This window comes from Mirounga leonina, unplaced genomic scaffold (assembly GCF_011800145.1).
Source record: "Mirounga leonina isolate KUSES-001 unplaced genomic scaffold, KU_Mleo_1.0 Mir_197, whole genome shotgun sequence".
NCBI lineage: Eukaryota > Metazoa > Chordata > Mammalia > Carnivora > Phocidae > Mirounga > Mirounga leonina.
This window is the reverse complement of record NW_023270494.1, coordinates 6298719-6310297: the sequence shown is the minus strand read 5'-3', so window position 1 is coordinate 6310297 and position 11579 is coordinate 6298719. Positions and strand designations below refer to the sequence as shown.

The 11579-nt window shown below is 58.6% G+C and overlaps 1 protein-coding gene across 4 annotated transcripts; it reads right to left on the bottom strand.

Moving 5' to 3' along the window:
- Positions 1-710: 710 nt before the first annotated feature.
- On the bottom strand, positions 711-11261 carry FDXR (ferredoxin reductase). 4 transcript variants are annotated; one of them, XM_035026084.1, is made up of 13 exons: positions 11090-11250; positions 10389-10507; positions 10231-10302; positions 4993-5088; positions 4662-4784; positions 4368-4481; positions 3913-4014; positions 3025-3132; positions 2693-2777; positions 2358-2557; positions 2105-2276; positions 1280-1450; positions 711-1145 (listed from the first exon to the last, which is right to left on the bottom strand). In XM_035026084.1, the coding sequence occupies exons 1-13, from the start codon at positions 11166-11168 to the stop codon at positions 1009-1011; spliced, it is 1578 nt and encodes a 525-aa protein (XP_034881975.1). In that variant the 5' UTR covers positions 11169-11250; the 3' UTR covers positions 711-1008. The 4 variants fall into 4 exon arrangements, with proteins under 4 accessions (XP_034881975.1, XP_034881972.1, XP_034881973.1 ...); XM_035026081.1 differs by lacking the exon at positions 10389-10507 and having other exon boundaries at positions 1267-1450; positions 10231-10328; positions 11090-11261; XM_035026082.1 differs by lacking the exon at positions 10389-10507 and having other exon boundaries at positions 10231-10328; positions 11090-11261.
- Between the last annotated feature and the right edge of the window lie 318 nt (positions 11262-11579).

The following is an 11579-nucleotide window of genomic DNA, read 5'->3' as shown; positions in this document are numbered from 1 at the left end:
TCCCTTCTCCCTTCTCCCTTCTCCAGGACTGGCTCCCCAGACCTGACGCGCGGGGCCAAGTGCTGCCTCGGAGAAACCAGCAGCCGGCTTGGGGCCCTGGGTTCGAGCCCACAGCTCACTAGCTGTGTGACCTTGGGCCATTTAATTCCGGGGACTCCTCAGTCTCTGAAGTGAGACCAGCCTCTTGGGACTGGCATAAAAGATGGTGAACACGCCTTGTAAACTGTAGAGCACTACAGAGACGAGGTACTATTTTTAAAAGGCTTGTCCCTGTGGCTGGAAACCAAGAGGTGGGAAGGCCTTGGGAGTGGACAGAGAGGGAGGACCCATACCAGATGCTCTCGGCCACAGGCTGGGCCTGGGGCAAGCTGCTGCCCAGACTCCTCACTCCTGCTTTTCTCTTCTCGTTTTGGTTCTACTGAGGGGCTAACCAGAAAGGGAGCTGGGCCGAAGGGCCAGCAGAGCAGGCAGGCTGGGGTCCCAGGATGTCTGCAGCGTGAGCAGAAGGCAGCCAGGCAGGTCGCAGCAGCAGAGCCAAGCCGAGAGAGAGAGGGACAGTGGGTTCCAGGCCTGGCTGCCAAACCCCCTCAGGCCCCCAAGAGGCCCCTGAGCAGGGAGCTGGCTCTGCAGCGCCACCTGGTGACAGGAGGGGAGCTGTGGCTGGAAGGTGACCCCAGGCCCCAAAAGAAGTCACATATCAACCACTGGCCCTCCATTACAGCTCTTTTATTTCCAGTATATTCCTGACCTGGTGACCCTCCACAGTCTGACAGGAAAGAGGTGGGAGGGAGGAAAGCCTGCACCTCCACCCATCCCTATCTAAGGTTATCTCTGGCAAGGGCAACCTTCTGCCAGGAGGAAGTGCTCAGAGGCCCCTGGAAAAAAGGCAGCCAAGACCGGGTACCAGGGCGGGCAGGCGACACAGCTTTAGTGCAGAGTCCCACTGACTGACCCAGGCCCCTCTCCCACGCACAGCATGCCTTCTCTCCCTGCCAGCCAGGCTGGGATCTAGGCTCGGCGCCCCAGCAGCCGCAGCATCTCCTGAGGATCCAGCAACTTCTCCCTGGGCTTCCCGGCACCCTTGCCCCGGGACACCTCCTCGGCATCCAGCTTCTCCCAGTCCGAGAAAGAGACAGGCCGGACCCCTGAAGCACAGGAAGATGAGTCACTGCTTCCCACTCCTCCTCTTCCACCCCCAGCCCAGAGCACCCCCTCCCAAACAGCGGAAAGGCCCAGGGCTGCCCACCACGCCTCCCAAGAGCTCACACGGGGCCCAGACCTCGGCTGCTGAGCAGGGCCTCGATGGCCGCATAGCCAGGCCTGGGACCAGATGGCAGCAGCCCGGCCTTCAGGTCCTGCAGCAGCATCTGGCCAGTGAGGAAGCTGTCGGCCATGGTAGTGGCAATGACCCCTGTGGGCCCCCGCTTCACCCAGCCGCTGCAGTAGAGGCCTGGAAAGGGACAACCCAGGCTCAGTAAAGGGGAGGTGGCTGCATACTGCTGGAAAGCCTGAGCCCCCAGTACACACACACACGTGCACACGCACACAGGCACACACATCCACACACCCCTAGTCCTCCCAGCAGCCCTGCCACTTGGGCCCACTGTGGCTCCTGGCCCAGCGCGCTGGCCTCCTCTCAACCTGTTTTTACCACGCCACCCCTCCCGCCTCAGTCTCGCCCTCGGCCAGGAGCTCCCTGAGGGTAGGAGATGGGCTTTGCCCCGCCTCCAGTCTCAGCAGGCCCTTCTAAACATGAACGAGATGAATGAGTAGGCAGGCACGTGGGTATTTAATCAGACTGGAGGGTCCCTTAGGACAGGGGCTGTCGTGTGATCTCTAATTCCAGCCCCGAGCACGGGGGCCTAGCCTGGAGCAGGCCTCGGTCAAGTGCATGACAAGGTAAGCAGGCATACGCGGGCATGTCGGCTAGCCTGGGAACTTCCCTCCCAGCTCGAGGCAGGAGGAGGGTGGCTGGGCCCCAGGATGGGCTCCAGGGACAGGGCAGTTTCTTAGTGCATGTCACTGGCCGAATGAATGAATGGGAGACAGCAGCCTCTCCATCCCCCACGATAGTTTGGTGCCTAGCCTCCCTGCATCCTCTCACCTGGCACATCTATAACCCGGCCTTCCATATTGGGGATGACCCCAAGTTTGGGGTCAAAGGGCACACTGGGGTCGATGGGACGGCTCTTATACCCAACACTGCTCAGTACCAGCCCACAAGGGAGGTCTTCTGTGTCTCCAGTGGGCGCTGCGCGGGCGGCCTCACCAACACCCTGTTGAGGAGAGTGTGGGCAACACCAGGCTGGGGTGGGGAGACTTGAGAAAGGGGTGTCTCTGGGTAACACAAGACTCACCTCCAGTCTGGTGACTGCAAGGTGAACGCCAGCTACCCGTCGCCCGTCTGGTGAGGGCAGCACCCGCTGGGGGCTTCGGAAGAAGCGGAGGCCCCAGGTGCGAGAGGCCAGCGCCTGGCGGGCAGCCTCCTCCACCCCTGGCTTCTCCGTGGCTGTTCGAAGGAGAAGTTCTGTCAGCCGCTTCCTCTGCCGGGGAACCTCTGTCAGCAATGAGAACATTTCAGGCAGGCCTGTCCCTGGATTACAGCCCTCCTCCCAAAGCCCTCCCCCAAGCCCTCTCTGACCTAGACCATCGCCTCCCTAGTGAGCTAGGGGGCCAGGTCAGGGCCCCTCACCCTTGATTCTGTCCTGAAGGCCCAAGAAATCCACAGGATCCAAAATGGGCCGGGTTCCTGGTAACTGAATCATCTCCCGAAGCTCCTTGGGGGTGGGAGGTAGGGGAGGAGTTCAGGGCCAGAGCATGGTCCACTCCTGCACCTACCCCAGAGCCCAGCCCAGATGGGAGACACCACCACGGCCTACCACAGAAGGCACCAGGCCCCCGGGCCCTGCCTGCCTCCCCCCTCTTCCACCCCAGGCAGCAGCCATTCTCGGGGACTCAGTCCTGCCACACCTCCCAAGGGCAGACCATCTATGTGGGACCCTGATCCCCCTCTGGCCCCAGCACCTTAATGGTGAAGGCTACTTGCAGGGGTCCGCGGCGGCCCACTATCCACACCGTCTTCACCCGACTCTGCCTCAGTACCCCCAGGGCAGCCTCTGTGATGTCCGTTTTCTGGCACAAAAGGAGGGCTTGAAGTCATCGGATGCTGACCAGCAAGGGGACTTTGCATTCGGCGGCGGTTTTCCTACCCTCAGCGGGGAGGTCTGCAGCCGGGAATTGCACCACTGCGCCTCCTGGTGGCCAGATGGAGCACTGCCTCCAATTCTGCAAATGGCTCCAACCAGTAGCAAACCAGGCTCCTGCTCTTTCATTCAACAAGTGTTTCCTGAGTGTGTAGCAAGAGCCAGGCACTAGGCAAGGGGCATGGGGGTGGGGTAGGGTGGGGTGTCAACGGTAAGCAAGAGAGACATGGTGCCAGCCCTCACAGAGCTTCTGATCTGGTGGAGACAGTGATACTTGTCATATATTCATCAACAAGTATAAAGTTGTAGTGGTGACAACATACTTTGAAAGAGAAGTAGACAAGTCTATGAGAAGCAGGGAAATGGACCTATTAAGGTGGTACTGGAGGGCTTCCTGGAGGAAGGGACAATTGAGCCAAGAACTAAGATAAACACAGGTTAACTGGCAGGGGGAGTGATATGTACACACTGAATAGTTGTTGTTGTTTTTAAAGGCCCATCCATGTAGCTGGAGTGCAGAAAGTGAAGGGAGAAACGGTATGAAGCAAAGCTCAAGGGCTGCCTTCCAGGAGGCCTCTGCCTGGCACCAGAGGGAAACAGAGGCACTGAGCTCAATTTGGAGGGTGAGGCCTGAACCCTGCAGGCAGTGGCATCCTCTCCCTGGTGTGACCCCAGCTCCACCCTTCCAGCCCCTGACCTGCCCACTCACCTCCAGGTGCTCAGGTGGGGTCAGCAGGATCCGGGCCACATCCAGAGCCACATTCCCTTGCCCCAGGATCACAGCTGTGTCGCAGCTCAGGTCTGGCGCCAGCTGGCAAGGAGAGGTCTGGGTAGGGCTCCCCTGGCCTTGGCCCCAGTCAGGCTAATCTCAGCTCATGCCCAGTCACCAGCCGAGCCCCCAGGCTTCCCCTTACCTGGAAAGCCCACCCCACCTGAGCCTCAGCTGACGCCCCTCCTCTCCTACCCAGCCCCACCTTCTCCCAGAGGCCTTCCCTGGTTGACCTTCCCCCTCAGGCAGCCGATGTCTCACATCTCATCTCCCTAGGAGCCTCCCAGTTTGGGACAGTGGCTCCCTAGTCCCCCGGCTGTGGCATCCAAGAGCGGCCCCTGGCCCTGGCTGAGGAGTGGGGAGGAAGAAGTAGCAGCAGTGCTCCCCAAACTCACCTCCCGATTCTCAGGAAGCCCGTTGTACCAGCCCACAAAGGCCCGGGCCGAGAAAACACCGGGCAGCTCCTCACCGGGAATTTCCAGGGCCTGATGGTCCTCTGCCCCATAGCTCTGAGGAAAGACCCAGAGTCCTCGGCACCAGCTAAGGGCCCGGCAGACCCTGGCAGGCCTCCTTCTGGCTCCTCCTCCCCAGTTGCCACCCCAGGCCCTGCCCAGTGGGTTGGGCCTCTCCCCTACCGCCTTCCACCCTACCTTGGGCTGTTGCCCTGCCCTCCACCCGTCCACACTCACCAGCACCACGGCATGGTAGGCCGCCCGCAGCTCCGACACAGCCACATCCCTGCCCACTGCCACGTTGCCACGGAAGGCACATCGGTCCGAGCGAGCCGTCTGGGTAAAGGTGTTGATGACATTCTGCCAGGCCCCAGAGGGGAAGGGGTTAGGGGTGGGGCACTCCAGGGATCATGCCTGCGCCACCCTCGCCTCACAATGTCCCCAGGAGGGAACCTGTGCGGCATCCACACAGAGGGCCTGGGGTCATTCCATGCAGCCAGGGAGCCTCCTTTCCCTCCTGACCTTGACCAAAGTCCCCAAACTCCTCCTCCGGCTCAGAGACACCCACCTTCACCTCGGGGTGGTCGGGCGCCACGCCAAAGCGCACCAGGCCAAAGGGCACCAGCTGCTTCTCGTAGATGTCCACATGGGCCCGGGGGTGGTGCTGGGGAGAGAGAGCAGCTGGTGGGGCCGAGGGAGAGGCTGGGCCCTATGGGTCCTCCCTTCCCCGACAGGGCGGGAGAGCCCGGCTCAGTGCGCTGAGGACACGAGGAGAAAGAGAGGCCCCCGACTCCCCATCTGCCTGGAGAGCCAGACAGCAGGACTGGGGCAGCAGAGTAGCCCAGGCAGCGGAGGCCAGACCTCAGGACTGCCAGCCCCTCGAGACGGCAAGGACTCTGACCCACTAAGGAAGGAGGCAGCTCGCCCACCACTGGAGTTGTACGAGGGGAGCTTCTTCATCTTCTTGGGCCAGGCCTGACACACAGCCCTGCCCTAGAACCCTTCGATAGATCTAGAAATGCCCAGCCAGTCTGAGGAGCTGACAACTACCCTTTGAAATGCATACTCGCCTTAGCTCTAGTCTCCCAAGTCATCCTGTTGGAAAAGGGACCACCAGGACATGGGGTGGGGAGCACAGCCAGGGCTTCTGGGGGTCAGAGGGAGAAGGAAGTGGCTTGCTCTGTTTTAGAAAAAATGAGCTCAGTTATATAGGTGGTCCCACCTCGCCTGCCCTCTGGAGCACCTAGAGGGGCCACAGGGAAGGCAAAGGGTTGCGGTTGGGCAGAGAGGTCGGGTCTGGGCTGCCACCGATCAGCCACATGGCCCTGGCCGGTCCCAAGATCTGTGGGGTCTCAGACTCTTCCTCTGCAAACTGAGACAGATAAGAGCCCCCTCTCCGGGTTGTTGGGAAGCATCCAGAAGGTCAGGACAGTGAGAGACGCAGATTTGGAGTCAAGCAGTTGGGGCTTCGGGGGATGACACCGCCCTGCCTTGCACCCCCATCCTAGGCTCTTGCTGTGATACTCTCAACTCTGTGGGACTCAGGCCAAATGAGCTCCTGCCCTCCAGTTGCCCTCACCCCTACAAAGGCTCACACTCACCTCCTCACCTTTGTCTAAACCCCCTCCTGCCCTCTCCTCCACTGCCTGCACCCAAGTCCAGGCCCCCCATGCCCCGTCTGCCCATCTGTGTCTCCTGCTCTCCCCACCCATCCCAGCCACAGGTAGCGCCCGAACCACCTCCTTTACACCCCATGACGCCGCAGCCACACAGCAGGGACCAACCCGGGGGATGTTTCTGTGCCACAGGGAATGTTTCTGAGTTTCTCGTTAAAGAGCAAGGCCTGAAGCACTTAGCCCAGCACCCGACCCACTGCGGGTGCTCAGTCAAAAAGCTGTCCTTTCCTATTACATCACCACCTCGCCCCTGAACCTTCCCCAGCTGCCCACAGCCAAGGGGCAAAGTTCAAACTGCTCGGCTTGGCAGTCTGTGACCCACACAGCCCGGCTTTTCGCCTTTATCTTCCATCCTTTCCTGCTATGGATCCACTCCTCCTGGTCACACTGTCCTGTCCAAGGCCACCTCTGCAATGCTAGGCGTGCTGGCCTGTTTACTGGATCTCTCTCCCAGCCGACCTTGTCTTCAGGGACCCGCTCTTCCCTAACTCAGCTCCCTCCTCTCCCTCCAGCTGTTCTTTCTCAGGCTTCTTTCCTCCTGTCCCCTCTAATGAAAACACTCTCTGAGGTTCTTCCAATGTGGGACCCCTCCCACCCCCCGACACATGTTCCCTTGGGGAAGCTGCATCCACTCCCTGTGACCTCGGATTCCTGTAGACATGCCCATGTTCTACTCTCTCCCCTGCCCGGCTGCCCCCTCCAAACCTAACAGCCCTGGACAACACTGCAGACTCCTCAAACCCACCTAGATGCAAGTCAACTCCCTCTGCCCCCAAAACTCTTTCCTTCTGCTCCTGTATTCCCTCCCAACCCATCCACCCACAGCCTGAGCCAGAACCTGGGGTTTGTCCCTGACTCCCCTCAACCCTGCCCAGTCACCTATCTTCCCCTCGCCCTCCCCATCGCCCCCTCAGCAGCTCTTCGTTGCTCTCCTGGCCACTGGCCCTGCCTCCCTGCCCCACTGTCTGCTCTACAGGGAGAGAGAGCTCCATGTCAAAAACGGGGTGCTTGCCTAAACCCTTTCAGTGAAGCCAACTATACCCAGAGCAGTGGGCAGCATCCCCTGGGGCGTTTGTTAAAAATTGTTGATTCCTAGGTTCCAGCCTTGGAGTCAACAGTTTGATTAGGTCTGAGCATGTGAATAACTACCCGAGGACTCTGATGGAAGAAGGGGAGGGCAGTGGATAGCACCATGAGACGATGCTTGCCTCCAAGGCAGTGGCTTCCGAGGCACCCTGGCTCTGGGCCCACCTGCCTCCTCCATCAGTTCTCCACCCTTATCCACAGCCGTTCTTCCCCAACTCACTTGTCCCCAGGGGGGCATCTCTCCTCCTTCCGGGCCTTTGTCCACGCGGCTCTCTGTGCCTGGGACTCTCTTGCCTGTCAGCCGCCCCTCGTCCACCTGGCAGCTTCTGTCCTTCAGACAGCAATGCGGACATCTCTTCCTCCAGGCCGCGCTGGGCACAGCTCTCTGTACACCACGCCCTCCGCCCCTGGTTTCTGTGCTTACACTATCAGAGCCTCAGAACCTGGATAAACCCTCTTCCCCTCGACTCCACAACTCCACCCCCCCATTGGGCTGTCATGTCCTTGAGCAGAGGGGCTATGCTTGTCCTGCTCGTACCCATGTTCCTAGGGTCGAGCCTGTGTGCCTGGAACATGTCAGTGTCCAATAAATCACTGCTGAATGGATGGCCTAGCATGGTACTCAAGAGCAGCTCTGACCCATAAATACAGAGAAGAGACTGGTGGGTGCGAGGCGGGGGGGCAAAATGGGGGAAGGAGAGTGGGAGGTACAGGTTTCCGGTTATGGAATGGATAAATCACAGGGATGAAAGGTACAGCAACAGGGCACACAGTCGATGGTATTGTAAAGGCCGTGTATGGTGACAGACGGTGGCTACACTTGAGGTGAGCGTAAGGGCCTCACATACAGACTTGTGGAGAATCACTACATTGAATACCTGAAACTAATGTAACATTGCGTATCAACTATACTTCAATGAAAATACATTTTTTAAAGTTTTATTTATTTAAGTCATCTCTACGCCCAATCTGGGGCTTGACCTCATGACCCCAAGATCAAGAGTCACATGGTCTTCTGACTGAGCCAGCCAGACGCCCCAAAATAAATTTTTTTAATTTTAAAAAAGAAAAAAAAAAAAAAAAAAGAGCGGCTCTGCCATCAGACCGCCTGCACTCAGGTCCTAGCATCTTCCCTGTCCAGGTGGGGACCCTGGGCAATGTCGCTCAGCCTCGGTGTCCTTACCTGCAAAGTAAGAGTCATGACACCTGCTTCAAAGGTTGGCAAGGGGAGATGAGATGCCGTACAGCGCCCGCTCAGCTAAGTGCCACTGTCCCATATTGTGGCGTATGTTCCTGTCTCGGGAGCACAGCCAGTAGGTTGGAACTCCCGGTGGGCAAGGACTGGCTTGTAACCGGCTCCTGAGCCCATCCCCCAGCACCTCTCACAAGGAAAGCGCATGCAAGTGTGTGCCGGCTGAGTGCAGGCCAGGGCCACTGCTCCCACTGGGGGCACTGAGAAGCCGGCCTGGGAGGCTCACTCTCCCCGCTCCCCAAATTTCAGGCTCAGGTAGCAAGTGCACCTTATACAAAGCCCTCCAGGATCTCCCCAGACCCCGTGGGATCCCTGGTCTCCATCCCAGGGCCCGGGGCTATTCTACCACAAGGCAGTTTGTCCATGCGTGACCTCCCACACGTGGCACGTCCTCTCCAAAGCCCACCTCCTTCAAGGAAGCTCAAAGGCACCTTCTCCAGGAAACCCTTTCTGACTGACTGCGCCTAACTCAGCTCATGCTGGTCACATCTCAGTAATTAGCTTTTTCACCTGTGTTGCTTGGAAGGCGTGTTTAGGTCACTTTTCAGCAGGGTGTCCAACTCATGCTGGTCTCTCCGAGACCCTCCCGGCTTTAACATTGAAAGCTCCATGTTCTAGGCAAACTAGGACGATTGATTACCCCACCTTTTCAGTTTCTGCATATATGTGTGTACAATTAATATATTCATTCTTGGGCGCCTGGGTGGCTCAGTTGGTTAAGCGACTGCCTTCGGCTCAGGTCATGATCCTGGAGTCCCTGGATCGAGTCCCGCATCGGGCTCCCTGCTTGGCAGGGGGTCTGCTTCTCCCTCTGACCCTCCCCCCTCTCATGTGCTCTCTCTCATTCTCTCTCTCTCAAATAAATAAATAAAATCTTTAAAAAAATATATATATATATATATATATTCATTCTTTCTCCTGTCTCTCCACAGACACTCCAAGTCCCTCCAAAGCAAGGCCACTGTGTCATGTCTTAGTCAGCCTAGGTCTCCCTCTCCCCCTCCCACCTGCGGTTCTCCCTCCCCCCTCCCTCCCACCCAGATCTGCCCAAGTCTCAAGGGTAACCAGCAGCCTTGGGGCCGTGCCCAACAAGGCCAACACTGTAAGCCTTGAGGCTCCGGCCTTGGGGTGGGAGGAATGGGGGGTGGAGGGCAGGCTGAAAGAACAACATAGCATGGGGAGGGCTGGAGCATGACAAGGTGGCTACAGGGACAGAAAACCCTGAGAAGAGGGGATAGCCTCAAGACTAGGATGTTGAGGACAGAGGACAGAGAGAGAGAGAGAGGAAGGGAAGATGAGGGGCAGGATAAAGTCATCTGCAGGTCTGCATAAACTCCGTGAAGGGCTTGGCCAACGTGGCAGAGCAGGCCATCTGCCACTGACCACTTCTCCCATAGCTGAGGACCTAGAGTGGGGAGCCCCAGATGTAGGTGACAAAGCATATAGGGAGTGTCCAGTCTAGATGTGCTGGGAGCCCCTTTCCCATCAGGGATCCAGGAGTGCTTTTAAAACTCAAAGGAGAGGGCGCCTGGGTGGCTCAGATGGTTAAGCGTCTGCCTTCGGCTCAGGTCATGATCTCAGGGTCCTGGGATTGAGTCCCGCATCGGGCTCCCTGCTCCGCGGGATGCCTGCTTCTCCCTCTGCCTCTCTCTCTGTCTCTAATGAATAAATAAATAAAATCTTTAAAAAAAATAAAAAATAAAAAAATAAAACTCAAAGGGGGTGGGGCTTTCCCCCAGGATTAGAGCAGCAGGTGAATCATAGGCAAGGGAACCAGGAAAATGTGGCTCACCTTTAGCAGGTGTTGGGCGGTATAGAAGCCAGCTGGGCCACTGCCCACCACACAGATCTGAGGGGGCTGCTCCTGTGTAGAGAACTGCTGCCGGAAGCCTGGTTGGGGGGGGGAGAAGAAAAGGGATGGAAGGTCAGATCAGCACTTCCCAAACCAACATCAACATCAGGCAGAAACTGGAGCTTCCCAAGCTTCACCCCTACTTGCACCCTCCTCCTCTTTTTCCTCAAAGCTTTGGCGTTTGCAGGATCCCTTACTTCGTCTGAACCCCCAAAGGCTGTGTCTTCATCCAGAGCCCCGCATCTCACCCATGAATTTACTATGCCCACTCAACAATCCCCATCACCCCTGAGGCTGCCCTGCACAGTACTGCATTTTCTTACAGGGTTCCCTACCCACCCAGCTAGACTACCACATCCTTCCAACGGACTCCAAATCATCCCAATCTTGCCCCCGTGGATCTCCCACAATGCCCGACTGTAGCTCTTCTACCCACTCTCTCTCCACAGAACGCTATATTGTCCCTGTGGACCCATGTCTTTCCTATAGACCCCTGTTCTACCTCAGACTTCGCTCTGGGCTCCCAGACCTTCATATAACCCCCATTCACCCAGTCTCACACCTGTGCACCTCACGGTCTCCCCTTCTCACTTTGTTGACACACATGTGACCGCACAGGCCCCCACCTGCCCCCGTACACCACGCCAATCTCGTCCGTAGGAGTGGACCCCTCCGGTTTCGCCCCTGGCCCCCTCTCGCCCCTCTCCAGCCCTGCCCCAGCTCCGCTCTGACCCCCACACTTGCTCGCAGGCCTCCCCGCGCTGCCATTCAGCCCTACAGGTAGGTGCCCTGCTCCTACTCGGGGTGCTCCCGGCGGGAGGCGGCCGGGTCCGACGCCACGCCGACCAGTGCCACCAGCGCCAGCAACGCGGGGCCATGGCTTGGAAGAGCAACCAGCCAGAGGACAGGATCCCGGAGACGCCCCGCGCTCAGTGCCGGGGCATCAGTGCTCCGCGCGGGCTCGGGTCCCGCCCCCGACCTGCCCCCGCCCCCGCCCCCAAGTCCCGCCTCCCGCGCTCTGGGAACGCACAGTGTGGAGGCCACGCCTCCATCCCGGAAAGAAGCCCGCCCCCAAAAGAGAAGCCCGCCCGCCGATCCACCCACTATCGCTGAGGGCCCGCCCCCAGGACTTCCGAGCCTTAGTGACTTAATAATTTTCTCCCCAATCCAATCATCTGGAGGCTAGCGTTGAACGAGAGCGAATCTCCATCGCTGTTTCAATCCCGCCTGATGGAGGGAGCCAATTAGGAAGGAGCTTACTTTACTAAGCCCCTCCCCCTCGGAGACGC